This window comes from Lotus japonicus, chromosome 2, assembly GCF_012489685.1.
Source record: "Lotus japonicus ecotype B-129 chromosome 2, LjGifu_v1.2".
Classification (NCBI taxonomy): Eukaryota; Viridiplantae; Streptophyta; class Magnoliopsida; order Fabales; family Fabaceae; genus Lotus; species Lotus japonicus.
The window spans coordinates 86,711,181-86,737,048 of record NC_080042.1 but is presented as its reverse complement, the minus strand read 5'-3'; the positions used below and the strand labels follow the sequence as shown (position 1 = coordinate 86,737,048).

At 34.1% G+C, this 25,868-nt stretch overlaps 3 protein-coding genes across 5 annotated transcripts; 1 reads left to right on the top strand and 2 right to left on the bottom strand.

Annotated features, from left to right (window-relative positions):
* The first annotated feature begins 11,232 nt into the window (after nucleotides 1-11,232).
* Nucleotides 11,233-14,918, top strand: LOC130740511 (ras-related protein RABE1c-like). Its single transcript, XM_057593153.1, has 8 exons — nucleotides 11,233-11,543; nucleotides 11,904-11,976; nucleotides 12,067-12,167; nucleotides 13,331-13,396; nucleotides 13,505-13,602; nucleotides 14,049-14,111; nucleotides 14,191-14,283; nucleotides 14,582-14,918. The coding sequence occupies exons 1-8, from the start codon at nucleotides 11,471-11,473 to the stop codon at nucleotides 14,657-14,659; spliced, it is 645 nt and encodes a 214-aa protein (XP_057449136.1). The 5' UTR covers nucleotides 11,233-11,470; the 3' UTR covers nucleotides 14,660-14,918.
* A 674-nt stretch (nucleotides 14,919-15,592) lies between these two features.
* Nucleotides 15,593-18,749, bottom strand: LOC130740510 (uncharacterized). Of its 3 annotated transcripts, none has more exons than XM_057593151.1 (6): nucleotides 18,521-18,749; nucleotides 18,202-18,335; nucleotides 16,567-17,625; nucleotides 16,425-16,490; nucleotides 16,132-16,330; nucleotides 15,593-16,004 (listed from the first exon to the last, which is right to left on the bottom strand). In XM_057593151.1, the coding sequence occupies exons 2-6, from the start codon at nucleotides 18,220-18,222 to the stop codon at nucleotides 15,940-15,942; spliced, it is 1,410 nt and encodes a 469-aa protein (XP_057449134.1). In that variant the 5' UTR covers nucleotides 18,223-18,335; nucleotides 18,521-18,749; the 3' UTR covers nucleotides 15,593-15,939. The 3 variants fall into 3 exon arrangements, with proteins under 3 accessions (XP_057449134.1, XP_057449133.1, XP_057449135.1); XM_057593150.1 differs by having other exon boundaries at nucleotides 18,202-18,304; nucleotides 18,521-18,748; XM_057593152.1 differs by lacking the exon at nucleotides 18,202-18,335.
* A 1,181-nt stretch (nucleotides 18,750-19,930) lies between these two features.
* Nucleotides 19,931-20,841, bottom strand: LOC130735806 (zinc finger protein ZAT8-like). Its single transcript, XM_057587698.1, has one exon. The coding sequence runs from the start codon at nucleotides 20,665-20,667 to the stop codon at nucleotides 20,230-20,232; it is 438 nt and encodes a 145-aa protein (XP_057443681.1). The 5' UTR covers nucleotides 20,668-20,841; the 3' UTR covers nucleotides 19,931-20,229.
* Nucleotides 20,842-25,868: the final 5,027 nt, after the last annotated feature.

Sequence of the window (25,868 nt, the reverse complement as noted above, 5' to 3'; positions counted from 1 at the left end):
ATTATTAGTTAATTCACACCAAACAATAGCGGACAAAACACATTTCTAAATATGTGTGGTTCGAAGAATGTTTGGTTCTAAATATGTGTGGTTCGAAGCATGTTTGGTTTACTCAATGCCGACAGTCTTAAGTTCTTTTCACGTTTCGCATTTTATATAATGCGCATTCTTGAAGTTTAATGCATCGAATGCTATTATTTACCTACAAACAAAGATGTGGGAAAATACCCAAAACCAATTCATTGCTGAGTCTGATATCTGTAGATGTTTATACACATGATAACAAAATCAAACGGCACTTAATTATCATTACAACACGATATTATCAAAGAAGAGGATACAAACACAACAATATGCAATCAAATCTCGTGAATCATCATATTGATCTGGGAGCTTTTGAAATGTCAGAACAGATCAAAATTATTACATAAAAAAGAAGTTCCAGCTAAATTAGTACCACTGCCAAAGGGTGCATAATAGGACACACTGAAAAAGCTAAGAATCTCTATAGTAAGCAGCAACATGGAGCTGCAAACAAAGAGGAAATTTTAACATTTTTCAAAATCTTGTCTTTAACTCTTCTGAGAAGGATCACCTATCTCATCTTGCTACTGCCAAAGGATCTTCAGTTACCCAAAGAATCAAGCCAAGTTCAGAGACTTACACTTGTCATTGGTTGATCACAATCACAAGCTCTGCCTCATCCTCCTCCTCTGCTGCACCATCCTTAATCTCACTGCTGCATGACATCCTAGTTTCCATCTATGAAGGCCAGAACTTCAAATGGAAGATTGATCAAAGAGAATAAGGTATGGAGAGTTTGCTGAACTATAAAGGTGAAGTTCTTCCTTTTGGGTATGGAAAGAGGGTGGGTGGGGGCGGACACAAGGATCTTCTTTGGTATATACCTCAGCATTAACATGGTTGGCCAATTCTTTTCACATATGCTTTTGGCATCTTTTCTATAATTAGTTAATATAATGGTGAATGAATAATCAATTAGTACATGTTTATGTTTGATTCTTTTTAATTAGTGTATTCAACTTGATTATTGTAAATAAAAAAAACTTAACTGTGAGAGCTGGTTCCATCAAAATGTAAATGTCAATTCAAATAAAATTACATCTCAAGAAAGATTCATGCCTTAAAAAGAAATCAATATAATTATATTAGTAAATGTGGATGTGCATACACATTGCAGTTTGCTGGCTAGTTTTTATTTTATTTTTTATTTTTTTAACAATAAATAGCAATATTGTTTTGGATTTCACCATGTAAAATATTTATTTTTTAAGTATTTGAGATGTCATTAATTTTTCTGTTCAGAAACAGAAAGAGGACAAAATGACAAAGGAGAAAATGGGCCCTCCCGTAGTCCCGTTTACGTTGCTTAATAGGAAAGGCTGTTGCAAGGTTCATCAGTTCATGGCTGGTTGCTGTCCAATGCACATGGTGTGTATCCACTGTATAAGGCCCATACTGAATTATGAAGATTTTATTAATAGCACACTAAATCTTGGGGATTTTACTAATACGTGTTTGATGTTTTAATTAAAAGTTGCATAACACTTTCGGGAAAAGTTACAATGGGTATCTTCTAAGGTGACCAATGGTTCCGATTGTGTGTACACCGTCAATCCAAACATGTTATAATATGAAATAATATTCGTCACGAAAATAGAAGAATTGCTTAAGCATATTATAAACACAAAAGAAGACTTGGGTATACTTAAGTGCAATGTGAGTAAACATTTATCTCAATTCATAAGAAGAGTTTCGTTGTTTTTTATATGTGTATGCACCAAATCTAAAATTGGGAATTTACACTGTGACCTTTGAGCTAGCCTCCATAACCCGCAACCAACACGGGTTAGAACCAGGTACAATACTATAATACAAGTTTGTTTGATGCAGTTCTTTTTTTGTTGATCCATTTAACCCACTATTGAACGAGTTGTAGCTCACAACTAAACTTATGTGTCGCAACCATTTATTTTCATTATTTTCAACTAAAATAGTAAAGGATTGTTCTTGTTGACAACTAGGCCAAAGGGTCTGAAGGCATCACAATTGACACAAAGAGCTTGCAATTAAGCATGCGTTATAAGGATGGTCTGCATGACTAAGCGAAGCAACATAGCCCTCGATACCGACCACACACTAGCCGAGAGACAACAAACAAAACATGGAGACCCAAAGCCAACCATGTGTCTAGAAGCTTCCACTTAAGGACTTGTCATACACTTGTAGAGACATTGAACATAGGCTCTTGACCCTATAAATGCAGGTTCGGTTGTTTATTAACATGAGGTGTCATTTTACCTTGAGTTTTTCTAAACTTTTGGATTCTCTCCTTGCTTATACATTGACTTAAGCGTTAAAGTTTCTTTTGTAGGTACCCCGATGCCTGCAAGGCTGCAACCAGACCACCGCACACTCACCGCCACTCTAGATTGTGCTTCGTTGTTGAGACCAAGGAGAATACTTAGGTCTAATCTCAATAAGAACAAGAATTATTTGAAATTTTTCTAAATCATATTATCATAAACTTAAAATCGATTGAAGCAAATAGTTAAAAAACAAAATTTTAACATTTGAATAAATCAATATCTATATGTCACACATTTAGTCAAATTTAATAATTTTTTAACTTTATAATAATTTTAAATTTAATTATATATTTTTCATTTAATGATGTATGAGCCATTATGTTAGCCCACAGTCAATTTAGACCAACCATCACTTGTTAGTTAGTATTTTTATTGTCTTCTCTCCCTTTTTATATCTTCCGGCCTCCACCATCTTTCCCCATCGCCTCCTATAGATTAGATTGACTCCAAACTTTCGCTGCTAATCTTAGTGGTGTAGCTGAGCCACTTGTTGTTGATGAATAGCTTTCTTCACAACTGTCGTGAAATAGTTAATATATAACCTTGGAAGTAGGAGCTAAAATGAAGGATGTGAAGGATGAACTCACTTTTCTGACAAGCCTCTAAAATTATAACCTAACTCAACCCACCATGAGATATGGGTCAGGTGAACTAACTCACTTGTATATAAAAATAAATAAAAATTAACACAAAAGTAACAAAACCATTAAAAAAAATGGAAAAAGTGCCCTGGAAATCAGAATAAATGTGAGGACAAAAAATTAAATTTTCAAAGCATCATAATAAAATGTGTAAAAACTAATGCTTCATTAATAAAAAAAAGACATGTGATGTTGTTATTATATTCAAAAATCGTTTCAATTCATTTTTTATTGAATGCAAGTAAAAATTTAACTAAAAACAAGAACGAGCTAACTTGACTCACTTCAGTTCTAATTAATTTAATCTACCGAGTTAGATGTAGAGAGCAAAAAAAAAAAGCTCACCTTAAAATATGTTTCTATTTTTCTAACCCAATCCACCAAAAAAAGTGAGCTGAGTCAAGTTGATTTATGAGAGAAAAAAAGAAAAAGAAAAAGAGTGAGAGCCCATTTTAACTTGCCTAATCACACACTTCCAACTTTGGATTTTATAATGAAATTTACCGATTAATAAATATCGTGAAGTTAACAATGACACTTGACTAACTTTTGCTGGTATTTAAATATCACTGAGTCCAACTTAATTAGCACGAACAGAGTCCCCTTAAGGGGATTTGTTCATAAGCCACCCATGTCATTTGGAATCAGCTAAATTGACATATCTTGGTCGTTAATTATATGTATTATATAAAGATAAAGATTGCAAGCCAAGACTCCTCCACCAGAAAAAGAGTAGTGACTAGTGAATTTTTTTTGTACTAATATCTATACTATATATAAAGGGAGAGTTTTTGCTACCTTGAGGGCTACTTTGTCATTTAGTAATTCATTGTTCACAACTGTCAAATTAAGCATGGACATTTGTGTAAAAATACTACTTATTTTCGTTAGATTGGATCAGGGCCGTTGATTGCATCTCCAATGTTATTGGTTTTTGCCCTTCTTTCAAACGTTAATTTCTCTTCCTCTTCCACATTCAGCAGTTACAACTTCTCATCAACCTTTTGAGCTTCAAAAATCTTCCACCTTCCAACAAATTTAATTCACATAGTTTCTTCCTCTTCCACCTTCTCAAGCTCCACCTTATCACCCACCTCATCCGCTTCAACTATCTCCCTATAAAATCTCTTAAACAAGTTTTCCTCACATCAAAGCACACACAATAGAGAAGCATCATTCTACCAGCCCTCTGCACCACATGCGCCGATTTCGACATCAAGGTATGACTCAGTCACCTATGCTTTAGTCATTTGATTATTTTTAGTTTCATATTTCAATAATCTTTCTCACATCAAAACCATATTTGCCATCAATTGCATTCTTTTGTTCTTGGTTTATGTATTTCCTTTTTTAACTTCCTTACTTGCTGAATTACTCTTTTTTCCCTTGGCATTTAACCATGCTTGCAAGCCCTACTCTCAACGAAGGAAGCTGTGGTTTACTTGATGATGTTCAACTTTAGGTATCACCTTAATGTTTGATAATTTTCTTTGTTTCATTTCATATATTTAAGTACTAATGTCTTTCCTTTGTTTCCTTTATCTTTTGTCAAAATCAAGTTTTGGTTTTACTTATTCCTCTTTTATAGCTTTTAATTTTCAATGGGGTGTATACGCATCATGATGATGATGTGAAAAGCTGATGACATATAAAAAAGCAACTTGCAGGATGACTGAATCCATTAAAAAGTATACCTCTACTCTGTTTTTTTTCCCCCTACTATGTTTTATTTTTCCTCTGTTAGATCCTTCATGAGTAATTGCATTATGTTTTCTCCTTAGTATACTTGCTGCCATGTTTTGTAATCTATGCATTGTGTATTAAATTCTAAATTGGTGTGTGAAGGAAAATTTACTGCCCTATTATGAGTTTTATGTGATTTTATCTTCAGACCCTTATTATATGGCAGGGTGCATTGTGGTTGGGTTTATTTTATAGATCAAAACATGGGTGAATGAATGTTAAAGGTTAAAATGAAGATATTAAAATGAAACTTCATCTCCCACTTGGCCTCTGCAGTGTTTGATTTATATTTTTGCAATAATTAATTTCTATTGACATTGTTATAGCTTCATTTTTTATCTAGGTTTTTGCATTTGGATGTGGTTCAATTATACTGACTTTGTTGATCAAATAGAGGAGATTCCTGGAAATTTATGGGCATATTCTATGTTTGCGTGATTTTATATGCTGATTTGCCATTCTTTTCTATACAAAGTTCTGATTTTGTTTCTCTGTGCACTTATACATTAAGGGTTTGATTTAATTGTTGCATAACATATGGGGTTATTTTTATACTTTCACTCAATTATCTGCTTCAACCTAAAATTAGTAAATTTGCATTCCAACTTTATTGTGCTCAATTCTCTCTTACACATGGTAATTGTGTGGCTTTTGGGTTTATTGTCTGGATGACAAATGCTGTGAGGAAATTCTCTGTTAAAGTTGTATGTGTGTGTATTTCTAATCTCAAAATTCATATTAAATTTCAATTTAAGTGTTTGACTTATCCTTTCCCATTTTCAATTTAAAGGTTGATTTTGTGTCTGTTTGTAATTTCTTCTTTTATCATTATATTTGGTTTTAGTAAATTCACATTAGAGTTGAAGATATAAATTTGTTCAAGTCGGAGCTGGAAGGAGTCATACAATGGTTGTTACTGAGGATGGAAACTTCCCGACCTTTTGATGGAACAAACATTGACAGCTTGGTTCCGATTTTGCAACTATTATCCAATAAAGCACCCAAAAGTAAAAGTTTAGCATGGGGAAGAAAAACACATGTGAATATGAAAAAGAAACACATTAATATACTTTAGGGATTATATATAAGTTAGAAAATATAAACTTTAAAGATTGAATTTAAATCTCACTTCAAAGTGCCTAATGATAACGCTAACATAAAGAATTTAATTCACAGACTTTTGCACTTATATAATTCCATTCACATACATATATAGATGTTATAAAATTTAATTTTCTTTACATGGTACTTCATTTAGGTTATAAATTAAAAAAATATAAATTGTAAGAATAAATTAGTTTAAAAAATAACAATTTAACTGTTAGATAAAAATAAAATAAAAATTTATTAAAATATTGTAAAAATTAGTCTTCAAACATTATACACATGCGTGTGCACACACACATATATTTAAATCAAAAAATTAGTGTCATTGCCGGAAATACTAGGCCCACTAAAGGCACAAAAATAGAAGGTAAGTTTGTCATAAAATGGGTGCCTCGATTTAATATTTGTACCGGTTATTTTTTTTATTGTTATAACTAGAATTCTTATATACTTACAAAAATAGTGATTAAATTGTATGAATTTATATATTTTTTTACTTAGAAGTTATGTAGAAGTTGAAAAATTTAAAACATGAAAGATTGAGTTTACATCCCACTTCAAAGCTCCTAATGATGACCCAAAACTAAAGAATACAACCCATGGGCCAAAAACCTTTAAACTTCTACAATTCCACTTACATGTGCTTACAATTATATAGAATTCATAAAATCAAATTACTATTCTTAAAATGAAATAATGAATTTCATTTTGTTTGTAAAATAAATATCAATTCAAAAATCAATTAATTTAGAAATTAACAATGTCATTTTTAAAATAAAATAAAAATTATAAAGGAAAATTGATAAAAATATTATTAATATAAAATAAAAATCTTAATATAAAGGACAAAAACATAAAATATATGAGGCTCCAAACCAGAAGCTCAAATTTTTAAGTTGCTGAGCTAAATAATTTCATAGTGGAAAGCACAGCGGATAGAAACATAGGCGAAAAGCTAGACAATAGAATTAGATAAAACATCTCTCCTAAATTTAATTCACTTATATGTCTACTTATCTGTCTTTCCTATATAAGAAAGCCAAGAGAGGATGAAAGTTGGGAGGTAAAAAGTGATGTGCGACCTAATCACTCAAGTGTGAGTTGAAATGCTTGCTTATGCTACTAGCTACTATCAGGGAATTCATATCATCGTGTTTTTATGATAATATTTACAATTCTATATTGCTTAAATTGAAGATCAATATTACCAGTCTTAATGCTAAATTAATTGGCTCAATTGCAAAAAATATTTCATCTCCAATTGTGTCATTTAAATGTTTTTAAGTATATAATTTAGTGGTTACTTATTATTAATTAATTAATATCAATTAGGGAATTACAAAGTACATGATTGTCGTAGGATTTGAGTGAGTCATGCAAATGGATAATAAATGCACATAAGTTGAAGAGAATATTTTAATATTAAATATGATATCGATGCAAAAATGACCTTCTCACTATCTCTTCCCCTTGAAATTCTATTTGACGGTTTCAATCCTCCCATTAATGTCATGTTATATCCTTCTTATCTTTATCTCAAAATATATAAAAGTTATTTTTTATTATTTGATTCATATGAGATAGGAAATTCCATAGGGCACACAAAGTTAGTTTTGAATTTTTTTTAAGTCAGTTTTGGTTTATTGAATTATTAGTTAAATGATAATTAATAGTAATATGAATCCATAAAAGATAAAGATGAGGGATTTAATATTATATCAATGTAGAAAATAACCTTCTCATTTACCCTTTTCCTTGCAATTATATAAGTAAAAGTAAAAGTTAAATGGTTTTTAATTCTATAGTCTGTGTTAACGTATCTACATTGAATAAATGCTCAAACTTTTAATCATTTTACAGGTACATATACCCAGAGGTTAGATACTGATATTTTAGCTTAAAATGTCTAAATGTGCTATAACTTGCTCCTTCATTTTTGTAATGATTTTCTCTTGATTCCATCTTACTTTATATTAGACAGTTTCCATGTATAATGGAGTCTTCCTAATCTTTCATGATTTACAAATAGAGTTTTTATTTTCATGGTTTTTTACGGTAAAAAAACTTTCAAATTTATGATTTATTTATCTAAATTTTTTTTATACTTTTAATTCATAAAATTTCTTTTGATAGATGTAGCAAAAAAAACCACAGATTTTGAGAAATTAAAGGCTATAAAAAAGTGAATATTATCTGAGGTTATTGTTAAATTTTACAAAAAAGGCTCATTCATTTTCAAACTTAAGAAAAATATATGAATTTACAAATAACACATTAAGGATGTCTACTATACGATGAGCTTATTTGAAGATTATAAAGAATAAACGGGTGAAGTAATAGAAAGTTTGCATTAATTGCAGTACTGCTAACAATCTTAGAGGACTTTTTGCTATTACGGGTATAATTTGTTTGAGAAAAAACTTGAGAGTATTTAAGCGATGGTAAAGATAGACGGAGACTTCTTATGCAACACGGTGGTGAGTACATTTTTAATCAAAACTCATAAATTATTGTGTTTCTGCAAAATAAAAACAAATACATTCATCACTCGAAATATAAGAAAAATTTATGTTTGCTTATATCTAAGATTAATATTTTTTTTAATTCATAATAAATTTCCTTTCTATAAACATTAAAAAAACTCAAATTTAGAAAGAAAAAATACACAATATAAACAAAAATGAATAACCCCCGTGCATCGCACGGGCAAAATGTGCACCCCGCCGCAAATCACTTGTTTATTGGGAATTTAATTTTAAAAGGATTAAATTTAATCTTAGATCGATTGGTTAATGAGATTATAATCTTGAAACTTTGGGTCAACATGTTTTTTATTGCACCAATCTAATCTCGTCATATGTCAGCATATTCATTAGAGAAGTATTTTCATTATTACCTGAGGTAGTGAGCTTACTTGGAGCGGAAACTTATTTTCATCAGCACATTTGCAAAATGTTTTCTAATTTGCATCCAAATGAGTTTGATGTGCACTACAACTAATTAACACGCTTAATTAGTCGATTAGCTAAATCATAAAGTATACAGTAAACGCAATGGCAGTTTTTATATATTACTAGCTATGGCCCAGTAGATAGTGTAAAGTTTGATATTGAGTGCGAATATACGTGGCTTTGAATTCTGGAAACCTTTACCTTCATCATGTATATGAACCAGGAACAAATCAAGGAACATTTATTCATGTAAAACTCGCTGGTCAGTTACCATCACTTACTGCCGATGCGTAAAATTAGTCTCACAATTATCAGTTGTGAAAATATCTAATTAACACCGAAAAAAAGTAAAAGAAGTAAAAAGTAAATAGTTATAAGTAAAAGGCATATGCTTCAAATTAAAATAGGAAACGACAATATACTATATCATGTTTGAACTGATATATTGCTTTGTCAAAAAAAAAAACTGATATATTACCATTTTTTTATAAGAAAAAAAACTTTAGAAATTGATATTTTTACAGTGAAAAAATAAATGACGTTGTTCCAGTACTCGTTTTAATTAGGAGAGTATGGTACCATTTAGTTCATTTTTTAGAATACAAAAAAAATTTATAATGGAGGAAAACATGACAAATAAAAACAAAAGGTACTAAACCTCATCATTTTTAAATGAGTACCTGAGAAACCTGAGAAATTGTCATAAAACAAATATATAAAGAGGCCCACATTTTTTTTGTTACATGGAAGGCTAAGCCCCGATAATACAAATTATGACGCAGATGCAACACCAGAGGACGCAACCTCCACCATATCAAGAGAAACCAATCTATGACACTCTCCAAAAAGAGATAATATCATATGAGTACCAAAAGGAAAATAACGCACAACATGAGCCATTTAATCGGTAAGGGAGTTTCCTCTCTAAAAACATGATGAAACTCCATTACCCCATGCTATTGTCTTATTTGAATGATGGAATGAGCTAAGTCTCCAAACGGATGAGAGGTAACATCATATGACGTAAGTAAACAAACAACTTTGAGGGCATCACTCTCTATAATAACATGAGGAATATCGAAGCCAAACACAATCTCCACTGCTGTGTGGATTGCAATTAGCTCAACTAGAAAAATATTGCCACGAGCAAGATTGCCAATGTACAATACCCTCGCAACCACCGACCTGAAGGGCCCCCAACACACCTCCACAACTCGAGAAGTTCCTCCGACACTGCTGCATCAACGTTGAACTTGGTCCACCCTCATCTAGTGATATTCACCGCATATGATGTGGACGAGCCTGGGGATTATCAAACATGTTGGTTTGCTCCTCGATGTCAATGGGAACATGGTTTACACTCCACGACACTTGAGTCTCCATTCCAAGGGATTTGATGAAGCCCCGAATTCTTTGGACACTAGGTTGGAGCCGATTGAAGACATAATCGTTCCTAAGGCGCCAAATTGCCCAAAGAGCCATAGTAAAAAACACAACCAATCCACTCTCACTGAGGAAATTTCTAGGCCTATAATGTTCTTAGAAATTCAATGTTGCCAATCATCACTATCGAACTCAAAATTGTCATCACTGTCCCTCACAACAAGCCAAAACGAGTTGATCACAGTAATCCAAGAACAAGTGAATATAATTCTCTTGGTGGACGTCGCATAGAGGGTAGATCGCTGGATCAGACATGTGCTAGTGAAATCTTTGGGCATTCGATAGCAACCCCTGGTTCAACAATTTCCCACGTTTTTAATACATATGAAGAGTTGAAATAAACGTAAAATAGATAAATGAGTAGTTAATTTAAGTGGTATATATTTTATTCACCCTAATTAAAGTCTCGGGTTTGAGTCTTATGAATGGAGAAAAAACCTCGTTTATCGAGATAATCGCACTAAAATATAAATATTCCTGATTCGAACATGATTATTTCAGTGAAAAATACTTTTTTTTTTAAATTCTAACAGAACCCATTATTATAGGTTTGATAAGGTTCATTATTAGCTGTGCATTTTTTAATTCATGATATCATAACAAGAAATATGAAATGATCAATGTTGTGCCAGTTTGGCATCCCTCATCATATAGGTGGAGATGCTGGCATGCGCATAGAGGAGATAATGATTCGACACTTCATTTCATTTTTTAAATAAGTGCCTGAAAGTTCAATACTCAACTTTTGTGAATGAAAAAATGAAATTGTTAGTCAGTCTTACACTTAATCTACTACAAATAATTAATCTCACGACTACCGACCGCTTACTCTGATTAAGGAAAACAAAGGTAGAGAGAGAGAGAGAGTTGAGTGACCCACCCACCAATCCACCATAGTCGGGGCAGCTCCAAAGTTGAAGGTTGTAAAACCATCCACATTGTCTCCTACTCCTACTGTTCTGTTATGCTTTGCTTACTCCTAAATTTCCATTATTATTATTATTTTTTTCGAAAAACAAAAAACACAGAAAAAAAGCACCGGTTTTTTCTCTCTAAAACGTGCATGTTCCTTCACTTGTGAACTTCGGACGAGAAAAGATCATCCCTTTCTCTCCCATTTTCCCATTTCCGATCAAACCCTCTTTGCGTTTTCTCTTTCACAGAGGGAATCGTGTTCCCACCCATTTCAAAGTTTATGGCGGCTCCACCAGCAAGGGCTCGCGCCGATTATGATTACCTCATAAAGCTTCTCTTGATCGGCGACAGTGGTAAACTACCCTTTTCTTCAAATTCATTCAAAATCGAAGAAAAATTCAAACTTGTTATAATAATGATTGATGATAGTTTCATTAGGAATTTCTGAATTAGTTACCTTTTGGCAATTTTCCTCTTTTTTTCTATGATTTCTGAACTGGGATTTGTTTTAAATTGTTAAACTTTTGATCTTTTTCATGATCTAGTATGACCCATGTTTTGGATCATTGTTTTTTTTTTTATTGCAATGAAGGATTTAAAAGCATTGACATTTGTAGGGATCAAAATGGAATGTTTGTGTTGTTGCTCTTGGGTTAAAACACACCTGGATTTACCTTAAATTAATTAACCCTTTTTGTCATTGTCTTATGTAGGTGTTGGAAAAAGTTGCCTCTTGTTGCGTTTCTCTGATGGCTCTTTCACTACTAGTTTCATCACAACTATAGGGTATGTTTTCACAGTTTAAGAGTAGAAAACTGCAGAATTTTGTTTTTAAGAAATTTCTCTAATGTCGCAAGGGATTCCTTCATGATGCAGTATTGATTTTAAGATAAGGACCATTGAGCTTGATGGCAAACGGGTCAAGCTTCAAATTTGGGATACTGCAGGGCAGGAGCGGTTTCGTACAATTACAACTGGTATGGTTTATGATTTTCATTGGTGCTATTTGTTATTAATCTGTGTACTATTGCACGTGACAGACAGAAACACATTGCTTGGCAATTTGCATTTGGCTTATGGCACTTCCCGATGTGTAGGATTAAAAGGTTTTGAGTGAAAGTGGATAATTTGTATAGAGATAAAGATGAGCATAAAGAAAATTTGATAAAAGAGAGACATGATAGAGAAAGGATGAGAAATTATTATTCAGCACTTAGATCTGACATGCGAGAATATGTAGGTAGTTTATTGTTCAAGTTTGAAGATAATAATTGTAAACCTATAGGACTAAGCCAAAAATTGAATCCCCAAAGTCATGCCCTGTGCCGATTGCTGAAGCTCAAGTAGTCTCTGTCAAATGATAAACAGTTAGTTGAATACGTTAATTTACTGTTATTAGTTAGTTACTTAGTTATAATGGTTAGTTATTTAGTTATGCTAGGTAGTTAAGTTTACAGTTGTAACATATGGCCTTCTCTTCTTGTGAACTTTGTATATAAGGCTGTTAGTTCATTCAATCAATGAGAATTTGATTTTCTTCTTGGCAAGATCATAATATGGTATCCAAGGCTACTCTGGATCCATTTAATAAGCTACCCATAAATGGACTATCTGCATATGTCCAGTTTTACAAACTTTACACTTCAGATGTACAGCCCTGGGCGTAAGCGGACCCCGCATTGACTAGAGATATGACTAAATAAATCCCTATATAGGGTAGAACAATTCTCACCCATCAACTAGCTTTTGAAGTAGAGTTAGGCTTAGCCCGAATTCTAGAATCCGCTTCTTGTTTTGATCTCCATTGCTTCCACTTCCAAGAACTAGCCATGTCAAAATATAGGGGAAGAAGTTTCTAGAAGCAAGGAGCATCTTCCATGTATATTTTTTATTTGATTTAGAGATTGAATGTTATTGATGTAAAAATTCCAGCACTTGTAAGACATGTAAGATAAATATTCCTTTATTATTGACATGTCATGAGTTTTCCAGATATAGCAGTCCTTTACTATGTATGTACCATTGCTTCATTCACACTAATCTAAAATTCCAGTATACAAAAATTTGTAGAAGTGAGAGTATTTGTCATCTTAGTTATGTTGTGCTAAATATCCTTTCCTGAAATCTATGTTTTTTGCAGCTTACTATCGTGGTGCTATGGGCATACTGCTAGTCTATGATGTTACAGATGAAGCATCATTTAACAGTAAATTTCCTGCTGTTTCTTGAGTTTGAAATTTACAGATCTGCACAGAACTCCTAACTTTAAAAGGTTTTCCCATCTCAATATTAATCCAACTTCTGCTAATTTCAGATATCAGGAATTGGATTCGCAACATTGAGCAACATGCTTCAGATAATGTTAACAAAATACTGGTCGGGAACAAAGCTGACATGGATGAAAGCAAAAGGGTATGGAAATTTTGTTGTTAATGTTTGATAAAACCCCCAGCTTTATGTTTTTCCCCCAGCCACCCTCTCTTTTTGAGTGGGGTTACAGCTTACAAGAGCAAGTCAAAGGATCTTCCAAACACCAATTTGATTTTGCATCAGATTTACAAAACTAAAAGCAAAAGGGCTTGAAAATTCACCATTGCAGTTTCCAAATGTACTTCCATTATTGTGATGCAAGTTTTCCTGATGCTTGAATTACTTCATTAAGGATGTGTTAGAGAAACTGCGTTACTGTAAGTGAGTAAAACATTTCTGGTTGTGGTTTGGGAAGGTTTGAAGGATGGTTAAGTTCTGGTTTTATGACATCAATTGGCTTAGTAACATCTAGGAACTTCCCCTCTCTTATATATGCATGTTAGATTTGAGATGTTTTTGTGACTGCTATACCATTGCCTTCTTTTTAGGCCGTGCCAACATCTAAAGGTCAAGCACTGGCTGATGAGTATGGAATCAAATTCTTTGAAACTGTAAGTGATTTATAATTGGGAATGTGGAAACTCGTCAAACTTCTAAGTTATTATGCTTATGAAAAATACTCTATTGCAGAGTGCAAAGACAAATCTAAATGTGGAGGAAGTTTTCTTCTCCATTGCAAGAGATATAAAACAAAGGCTTGCTGATACTGATCACAAGGCAGAGGTACTTGAACATCTTTTCACTAGTTTAATATGTTAGTACTTCATGGTTCCTCAGCCCAAGGTATGGGTAAAATGCTCAGGAGAAAAATTTCCCTGAACGAAATAGTATTCAAATGTGATTTTTGATCCTATAAAAAGTTTACACTACTCTTCCTTAGCGATGGGTAAATGTTGCTTAATGTGCTAAATTTTCGCCCCTTACCCATTTTTTTCGGCTTCATCCCTTCTCAGCACAAAAGCCTCTTCTCTCTTTCTTCCCTCTCTCACAAATCGCATGTCTTGTGATGTTTTTATTGCAGCCAACAACACTCAAAATCAACCAAGACTCTGCAGCAGGGGCTGGGGAGGCTGCTAATAAATCGTCTTGTTGTGGTTGAGATCACATTTTACAGATTGGAAGCAACATTATTGTTCAAGAACAAGAAGTAAAGAAGAAATTACTTGTATGATGTTCATGATGCTAAGTGCTTAACGGTTAACGGTTTTAATGTGTCATTCCTTATGGATTTTGCGTTTGATAAGTAGTTTCTGACTTTTCAAGAAGTGTATTGAATCAAAAACTAGATCTGATTGTGGTTAATGCATGTCTAACTTTTACCAGTTTGATTAAAATACACATTTTGAATTTGTCCTTCACATCGGGCAAAGCTGTGAATTGCACAGTTCATTGCATTACAGGATGTATACTTATTTCCTTTAAGGTAAATTTGATATAAACACTTAAGCTTAGTGAAAAGAAAAATCAAGAATCAACATAGAATCAAGAAGCAATTGAATCCATGGATGTCAAAACATTGCTATTCATCCTTTTGTAGTTTACCACTTTACCTTGTATGTATTATGCTGCTTCTAATATCTACAATATGTTTGAATGAACTTCTTTTGCCTCAATCAATTTTAGTACTTAAAACTATTCACAAAAGCTTCTCACCATAATTGATTTTAACTTCATAATCAATTGTAGAAAAAATTTAAACATGCAGTTTATACAGGCTACTGTAGGCTGTAGCTTGTAATTTGTTTCGGATTTTCGCCCTCAAGTTAATAAAAAAACAATACTTATAAATTCGTCACATATTCATTAGAATTAGAAATGTTCTCAAGAATGAAAGATCTCATGAATGTTCATCATGACTCATTACTTTTCTTCCCAGAAACAATATTGTGCTGCACCAACTCAGCCCAACAAACTTCACTTGTTCACGCAAAACGTACAAAAGCACAAGCAACCGGAAATTATTTGCCCTTCAAAGTAACTATCCATCTTCCTCTCTATAATCCACTGCCAAAAAAAAAAGGAACAATTGAAGTGCTCAAGTGAATTTACCTCGTATAATTGGACAAAAATCCAAATAGTTACATAGCACTTTACGAGCCCAATCAGTGTCCCAATACTAACAACTCTTTGCACTCTTGCTCCTTCAACTACGCAATAACATTAGCTTCCTCGATAATGTACTAGATAATTTCTGTCCAAAGCAATTAATAACGTTGATCTGTACAAGAGCTACATAAAGCTCCAATAAACTAAGCAAGGCCACAAAGGTACACAACGCACTGAGCCAGAAAAAGATATAGGGATCATACTGAAAACTGATACATCTTACTATGCACACTAGAATCTAACCGAAGTTACATTTTAACAAAAGTTTGGGACTTATAGGTTAAGTTCTTCCTTTCCATAAATGCGTCGAAGCTCACGTGTAGCTGCTTGAAATGATTCTGAAGAAAGTTGGCAGGAGGGGGAAAAAAGAGTAAGTCAATTACCAAATGATCCCAACAAGAAAAAACTAGTTTATGCAGGGGCGAGTGTGTCAGTGTTAAGGTGGACAGGAAGGAATTTCTTTACCTTTCCAACTGTGAAATGCTTTCTGATTAATTGGTGCGCCAAAAATTGTTTGAATTGAATCAAACAACAAACTTTCAGGGGTACTCTTCAATTCCTGTACTATTTGATAAATGGACTTCCCATTGTCAAAATAAACGTGATTGTTTGGATGTTTCGTTTTGCTACCAGCATGTCTCTCAAGCTCATAAGCATTCAGAACCTGAAAATGTATAGTATCAGGCAATAAGTAAGCTATCACAGATTTTAAGAAATTGAAAAATCTTATGAAGGAGTTTGACCGATGACGTACTAACCTTGGTATAGTTACATGACTGGCACCCACAAAGATAGCCGGAACCTTTTATAATTGCACGAAGTTCCTTCAGCAATAAAGGAATATAACTTATTAAGCAGCACTTTAAATTTAAATAATTAACAACAAAGACCAAAACTTACCTCCCTTGCCACTGAGACGTACTTCACAGGAACGCCATCAAGCATCCCAGTTGATATCAAGCTTCTCACATTAGAAGGGAAGCAGTTGGGAGCTTCTTTCTTTGCTGTTTTGAACTCTTGTTTATTCTTGGGAACAGTTTCAGACTTTGCTCTTGCTACCTGAGGAGTACTTGCAACTATATCAGAGTTTGATGCACCCAACTCTTTCTCATAGGCTGTTGTCGAAGAATGAACTGAAGATTGATTATATAATTGTTCATAGTCTGTAGCAGGCCTGCCCACAGAGATAATGTTCTGTTCATCTGGGAACCCACCAAAAGAAATTATGTTTGTGTTCTCTTTATTATAGGATTCGCCACTTGATATGACTACATCATCTCCTTTGCCAAAGGGGGCGCCAAATGATCTGACTTGGGCATCTCCTCTGCTGTAGGGGAATCCCATTAAAGTGATATTGCCATCCTTCTCAAAGACTTGCCCTATTGACGCTGACCTTGTATCAACTTGGCCATTATAGGTCTGATATAGATCCCCATTACTTTGCCTATTATAATTATGCCTCTCTGGAGCCTGTACATCATCAGAATCCTTAATCTGACCTACTTTGACTCTTTTAAATCCACCAGAATTTGTACATGCTTCAGAATCTTCAACAGAATGAGATATAGACAGGCCAAAAGATGCATCACCTCCATATGGATTGGTGATCAACTTTGATTTCACATTAGAATCCTCAGCCGATACATATGAAGTATTCTTTTCAGGGATATTGTTAGACTTAGTTCCAGACCCAAATAATCGACCAACAAAATGGTTTTGGACTGAATGAAAATTGGGACTGTTCTGCCAGGGAGTCAAATTTTCATTTGAAAATCCTGAACTAGTTCTTTCACTTACATTTTCTACTGCTTGTTTCTTGTTTGGAAAAAGATCTACTTCAGCAGCATTGACGAGCCATTGATGAGGTCGTTTTGGTTCAATTTTTGAAGGATTATCAAATACTGTCTCTCTATCATTAATGTGTCCCTTAACCATCAAAAATCCCTTGTTTTGTAAAGACTGCAGGAAAAAAAACAACTATGTTACACATATAATGCACATATTGCCTTATAGTTTATCTAATTACATGAAGCCTATCATGTCCTTTATGATATGAACTTGGTCCTTCAAAGTAAAGGCAAAGAGTCCACTTCAGAAGAAAAAGCAAATGGTATGAACTATCAGTCAGAAAATCAAGGGATTGAAATTGAGTTCTAAAAAATACATTGTTGTGTTCTAAATGTGCATATATTTTATCAACCATTGCTTCTCTCATCCTTGGTTGAGACTTGAGCCCCCTCAATTTAATCCTCACGATATAGATTTTTCCGTGTGACGTGCCCCATGTCATTTGTGTATACCTTATACTTCATACACCTCAAATCCTCAAAACCCCCTCTCCAAAAGGGCAAGGAAGCATCATAATGATTCCAATTTCCAAACAAACACACACACACAACAGCACCAAGCAACATTTACTATCCAACTCGAACTTGATTAGACTTAACTCCTAAAAACTAACATAATGCAAGCTGAAAGAAAGAACAAACAAGGCAGAATCTATTCAATCCAGATATAACTAATAACTACAAATACCATTTGCTTGAACTCTTGCATGTGAAAAATATCCCTGAAAAATCCTGCAGCTGATTCTCAAGTAACAATTTATCTTAGTTTCCAAAGTGATTCAAAGCATTTCCTGCAACAAGCATGCACAGTTCACACACATCCTTCAAGATCAACAAAGAAACAAAGTAAAAACAAATCCAATAAAATTAAAAAAAAATTAATTAAGAAGAATATACAATGCTCAATACCTATCAAACAAAAGGTATTTACTATTTACCAAAAAAATTCAAAGAAAAAATTAAACAATTTCCAACATTCAAGCTCAGGAATTGCGTTATTGCGTTACCTAGGCAAAGGGTGAAATCACAATACTGATAGTAGCAATTGAGCTTCGGGAAGGTACGGCGATCGGTATAATCAGAGATAGCCGGAACCCTAATCGGAGAATCTTTCCGGCGGTGGTGAACGCCGAACGGTTTTCAAAGAGAGGAGAGATTCATATGATAGGGTAAGGTGCGTGAGGAGAGGAGCACTCGATCTTTTTCTCGTCCAGGGAATGTAGGATTGGATGAACCTCGATTGAGCTTAATTCAATGTTGGGCTATTTGATGATGGACACGTGTAAGTAGGAAATCAATCTGGAACGTTGATTGGGCGGAGGAGCAACTACAACGATTTGGCAAAGTTTTCTTTTCCATGTAGTTTCAACTGGGTGAATATACAACGTATAATAGTAATACACGTGATAATGTAAAAAAAAATTGTGGACAAAAAAGTCATGAAGATTCTATTAATGTCAAGCAATTTTTTTCCCAACAAGAACTTGCATTCAAAATATTCTAATCAAATCAATCTATTTTTATTCATATTTAATAATTTAAGAGATTTTGTTTGGTTCGAGCAGGTAAAGTAATGTCACCCGATCATTATCAAATTGATTGCAATTTTATTATGTTTGTGAGGATTTCATGAGAGCGTATAACATGACTTAATGGATAGGGGATCTTTTTTCCTATGTTTCAAAAACAAACTCCAATTCATTTTCTTTCCTAATGTTTCAAAAAATGAACTTCATTAATTGATTCAAAATACTTTATTCTTGAATAATATCTGTTGATACTTTTTCTTTTAATTTGAAAAAAAAAATGAGTTGAGAAAAACTAAAAGAAAGAAGGTATCCAAGGAATAACTTGATTTATTTCTTTGAATGGTGCAATCGAAATCCATTATAAGAATCACATTTTAATAGTGAGAATACAATTTTTTAAAGAAGGGAATAAAAAACCCAAGTACTATTTTGTATAATATTTGTATTTCAACAAATGAATCGGTAGGGAAGCGTTCCGCCCTATAGAGAAGGACTAGCGCGAGTAATAGTGGATGAAGTGAAAGCGAAAATGTCGGCTTGAGTAACACAAACATTGATGAGAATCAAGTGCCTCATTTTTTGCAACATGGTATTCTTAAGCATATTAAAATGATAAACCTGCCCCAATCCCTTTTGCTTTAGATACAAGTCTCATAACCACTATAAGGACAAGACAGAACTACTTAAGGGAAAAATAGTAGGAAACGGAAGACAGAACATCGCTTTATTCCTCCAAGACTCTGCTACCATTTACTTAACATGCTAGCACAGCTAGCTGCTTTCTTTCAAAAAATGTGCAAGTATCGAGGGTAGGATGTGGATATGGGCTTAGATAGCAGGTCAACATGCTTCCTTTCCTTTTTTACGGCCACTGGCGTGAAGTAGAGGTTCTTGCAAAAAGCAAATTATATTTACGTCACTTTTCTCTTTGTCTCAATTAGCCGCAGTCATAATTACGTGAATAGTCATAGAATAACCTCTTACTCTTATGCTATTGAATCCCCAACAGAGTCTTTCCTCATACATTTGATAGTGGCCAAAGGTGAATTGAAATTTAACGAACAAATTAAGTATTAGATAATTTCCTTTTCTTTCCTATTGAAAACAGAAACTTAGGTAAGTGTTTTATAAACCTATGTGTAAAACAGACATATTTCATTTAGTCTCTTAATCCCCACTATATATAACTAGATTTTTTTTGATAAAGGTGGTGTCCTCAAGATAAGGTTGAGATCATTCTCATAGGGTGTCAAGTTCAAGTCCAAGCACAAATGATCAGACCTTTTAGCACCACCATCATTCATAGCAGCTCTGTGCTTTCTCATGTGCCCTCCAAGTGCTTGACCAATTGCAAACTCAATCCCGCAAATGGGACATGAGTGCATCTTTTGTTTCTTCTCCCTCAAGCCTTGTAACGGGCGCGAGGAGAAAGAAGAAAGGCCTGCAGCCATGAGCTTTAGCCTTTTGTGGCTCGCTCTGTGTCCTCCGAGGGCTTGAAACGAAAGGAACTCCCTGTTACACGTCTTGCACACGAAACCATCACCATTGTTGCAGCTCTCACCAACTTTGGATAGTAACATCAAACAATTAGCCATGTCACCCTCCATGTCTCTCATTCTCTTCATATCTAAGTTTTCTAGTAGGAACTAATTGGAAGATCAAGTGATGCAATGAACTTGACAGTGCAGTGACTAGTGAGTGCACTATATTATATATATGTGTTAGGATAGGGAAGTGACGCGGTTTAAGTGCAAGAAATTTTGCCCTTGATTTGATTTTTCTTTGTAGTGAAGGAATGAATAACAGTACTACAGGGGTGTTTAGCTAGGTGTTTTCGTGCTGGATATATATGATCAATTTGCTAATTAAGAATTAAGATTGCGTGACCGCGTAAAGCCTTTGTTTCTATTTGTCTAGATTGAACAATCCAACTGATAGTACCATAGTAGTCAAATTGAAGGAGAAATTACGATAGGAATCATCATTAATTAATCAATACAAAAAGGAAAATGAAACTTACATAGTACTATGTTTTTTCATTTTCATTTGGGGTTGTATAAATCATGGACCAATATTTCAACATAATTGGATTAAGAATTTTATAAAACAATCATTCATAATTTATAAATAATTTTATTGCCAATTAGAATTGGGAAAAGTTACCCACATTATTAGAGTCAGACCTCCATTCATTTACACTTTTGGATGCTGAGTTGTAGACAACTTAGAAAGATAAAAGATGAGAGATAAGTGATAAATACTTCCTCCGGTCATTTTTATAAGAAAAATTTGGACAAAATCACACAAACCAAGGAAACTAATATTTTTTATAAAATTAATTACTATGCTTAATTCCAATGATATTTTTTCCCTTTTACAAGAACAATCATGCTAATTACCATAAATGTTGGTCATACCTATTGGGTGCTTGCAATTTCCCTCCATATTTTTGTATTGGGAATAAGTCCCTTTGCATTAATATTGATTATTTGACTTAATTTTATAAGAGTGTTTCTTATAAAAAAGACCAAGAAAAATCTCCAAAGTGTTTCTTATAAAAAGAACCGGAGGGAGTATAATTTTTTTCTAATGAGAGGGGTTTTATTTATCTTTAAACATGCACTTGACTTACATATCTTTTAGCTCTTATACTTGAACTATTCCTTAAAGATGATAAATTTGGATGTGATATAATGTGATCGGAAAAGAGAGATATAGAGCGAGAAAATTAATGAAGTGAGTTTTGTCTAGAATCATTCACTAACTTTCCCCTGACTTTCACTTGTCCCTTCCGATGAAGTCCTCAAATATATTTCATGTGAAACCAACCTGTTATGTACTATTTCGATGGAAACAACACGTCGAGTCGTCAACAGACCCCATGGAAGACAAAAAAGTTTGAAATGAAAAGGATAAAATTTGGTGAGCGTGTGAACGGGAGAAAAAAACAGAGAAATAATGCGCGTAATGTTTGGCCCGTAACTAACTTCTCCTTATTTAATCAAAACAACCGATAACTAACTAAGGTACTAAGGTTACATAAAATAGAAAAGCTAACCATTGTTATTATTGTCATGAATTAATTATCCAAAATCTAAAGTTATTAGGTAAATGACACATGAATGATTATATTTCTAACACGTTTCCACACGTAAAAATCAATGAGTTTAAAGCGTCAATAATGCAAGACTCATTTACCACGTGCTGAAATTCAATTTTTTATTAGAAAAATTGAGAGAGACAAATATCGAATTTTATAATACTTAGTCATAGAGACTCTGGTATTATATTAATGTCAAATAATTAATTATCCTAAGTAAATTACACATGAATGATTATATTTCTAAATATTATTAGTATAATATATGATGTAGCTATACTTATTTCTAGTAGCTATGTTATATATACACTTCATTGATTCACTCCCCGCTTGAAGATGGGAGCTAGGAAGAGTTAGTGATTCCCACATCTTGAACAACAAAGAGAGAAAGCTAGTCTAAGAGGAGATTTGGAACATTTAACCTTACAAGTAACAGCAACAAGGGACCTATATTACGCTTCTGCTAAAGATCGATCGATTTATAGTCAGCTGAGTACATCCTCCACGGCATGCTTTCACTATCATAAAGCGTAAAATAGAACTTTCAAGAAATTCTATCAGTTAAAGATTTATAAAATTTAAAACTCATAGTAGTTAAGTCTCACTACCTACACCATTGCATTTATACGGATTGTTGATCTTTTCCTAGTTGTTTTGATTGATTCTGTTATGCATATCACTTATCAGTGCCACCAACAACTATTTGTTTCACTGAAGTTGTTTATAAGTTCATATTTCAGAATGTTTTGTGTAATCTCTGAAGACGTATTATTACCTATTTTTTGTTGATACAAAGTTGGTCCTTAAAGTGATACTTGCGTTTAGACATTTAGAGCTTTGCTTGTTTCTATTTAGAAGCCACTTCTACGTGATTATAGTCGAAAATATAGTATAAGTAGTTATTATAGTCCTAAATTAATAAAAAATATGCACTCTCCTAAATTACATCCCATGGAAAACTTCATTTATCACTGCTTTAGATGATTAACGAGAAAGGTAAATTTGAAAGAAAATTAATACTTGATAGATATATTATAAAATAAAACAAAAATAAAAAAATGCTTTTAATATGTGACATATAAATAGCAATAGATCAAGTATTTCGGCTTTAAGTTGCTGATTATCTTGCCAAGAATGCAATGCTTTTTCCTAGTTCTGGTTGGATTGAAGAGGCCCCTTCAGGTGTCTCTTTCTTGCTTGCTTCTGATGTAATCATTCTTCATCATAATTCACGTGGCATTTTCATTGCATTTTCTATTTTTTTCTTTCTCTTTACTCAAACTATCCCGTCTCTCCTTCAAACGATATCAGGCCTTCCTCTCTCTTTCTCCCAAACTCCACATTTCTTTTCTCCTTCAACCCCAATCTCAATAATTTGAGAGAAAAAACAGATCCTGATAAAACCCATCTCTTCAACCCCAATAAGAATAGCTTCTTATTTTATTTCTATTCTTATAGATTGTAAGGACTTGGTTTTATCTTTTTTTAGTTTTCGTTTGTCTTTTGTTCGTCGATCAGGTAACTCTGTAGCTGATTACTTGGCTAAGAACTCCTCAAGGTATCTCAACTGCGTTTGAATTCAGGAGGTTCCCCGGATTGTTTCGGTTTGGTTGCGTCTGATGTAACTGCCTCTATGGCCTCTTGATTTTTAATATATGTTTTACGTTAAAAAAAAAGACTTCTGACCTCTTTAGTTCTTTTAATAATATTTGGCAATTTAAAAAAAATAAAGTATTTTGCATATAAATGAAGTAGTTCATTCGCAGGTGATAAAAAACAAGATAGGATTTATTGTACAGTACATGATCCAATTTTTCACCGACCTCAAAACTTGGTTATTTAAGAAAATAAAGTATCTATCTATCTATCTATAAAGGGAGAGTTTGTGCAGCCTGGAGGGTAGGTTTGTAATTCAATATTCCATTGCACTACAATTTAATTTCCAGTATGGGTATTTTGGTAAAGTTAAGCATTATTTTTCAAAGATGTAATCCCAGCCGTCAATTCATCTGCAATCACATTCTTCTCTCTTTCAATGGCTCCGACCGTTACTGGAAAACTGAAAAGGAAAAGAGAGAGGCACTTTAAGGAGGAATCCACTGTGGAGCCTTGCCCTCCATCTGTCCGTTCGGTTTGGCTGGATTCCACTCAAGGGGAAAAGAGAGAGGGACGACGGAAGATGAGAGGGAGGCGGCTGTAATAGAGGCTCTACGGAAGACATGCGGTGGTTAGAGACGGAATAGAAAGGGGAAGAGGGTTCAGAGTTCCTTCAACCTTGGTTATATCTGAAATCCGACCGGAGCTCCTATCTCTGCGACAAATCTCCTCCCCTGATTGTAGATGTGTTTCAACCTCGCCTAGCACCAGGACGACTTAGAGAGTCTCTTCTCTCAGTGAAGATTCTGTTTTCGCCAACACAGTATGTGGTAGAGGGTTGCATCCTCAATGGACTTCTATTAGTTGGGCCAAAAATAGCTAGTTTCATTATATTGCTCTTTTATGAATATTAGTTTAATAGTTCTAGTATTTTATTATACCTTATGATCTAGAATATTCTATTTCCTAGGATGGTGCCACATGTAAGGTCACCTTTCATTCCTTAAGAGGATAGGTAGTATAAGTTGTATTGCTAAAATGGTGAAATGTTGACGAGAAATTTGGCAAAAGCCTTCATTTTATCTTCTTCTCTTAATTTTGTTTTCATTTTCTTTCTTTGATTTTGCTTGGTTGGGTTTCGCCCTACCAAATTGGTGCTTTCATGGTTGATCTCTTGCTTCCCACACGGTTAAATCCAGTGATGTTTTCTCCAGATTTTCATCTTGCACCGTTTCACTCGGAGGTGCTTCATAATGATGGATTTTCTGAGCAACATTCTGCTGATTCTGGGTTCACATATCCAGTTGCCTACCAGCACAACAAGCAACCTTCAATTCCACCACAACCCCCACCATATCCTCATTACCAAACCTCTTCCTACACCCAATCTGCCACACACTATTCCTACAACCCCAATCCACTTTCCCTCTCCCACGTATCACAAAACAGTACCCACTACCAACCATACCACTACACCCATCCAAACCCAAACTCTGAATATGCTTCACCTTTCCCACCCTATTACTCACACTACCCCCAACCGGTTACAGACCCTTACCCCCAGATTAACCAGTACAACCCACAACCTACTCCATATTATTACCCACACCATAACCCACATATTTCACGAGTTCAGACGCACAAGACCAAGGATAGCTCAAAACTTCCCTCATTCGATGGAGCAAACCCAAGTTCTTGGCTATTGGAGGTTGGATTATACTTTCTTCAGAATCCCTACCCATGGGAAACCCGTTTCCAACTGCTTGCTCAGTGCATGAGAGGACAAGCTTTAACATGGTTTCAGGTAATGCAAGATCAGATTGATTCATGGGAGAAATTCCGGGATGACTTCAAGTGGCAATTTATAACAAATAGTGTTGTCTACAAAACTGGAAGCAACCGATCAAAGACCTCTGCCGCACAGTCATTTACTGACCTGTTCCAATCTGCAAACGTGGTTCCAACTACAAGCACCTCTGAGAGAATCATTGAGCCGATGGTGGTTGTACAAGAGGTTATTGTCGAAGAGGAACAAGCTACTGCAAAAGCCATGTCTCAAGATGAATATAACCAGGCTTTCACATTGGAATCTGATGCTACTTCTACTGTAGTACCTAAGGTTATATCTGA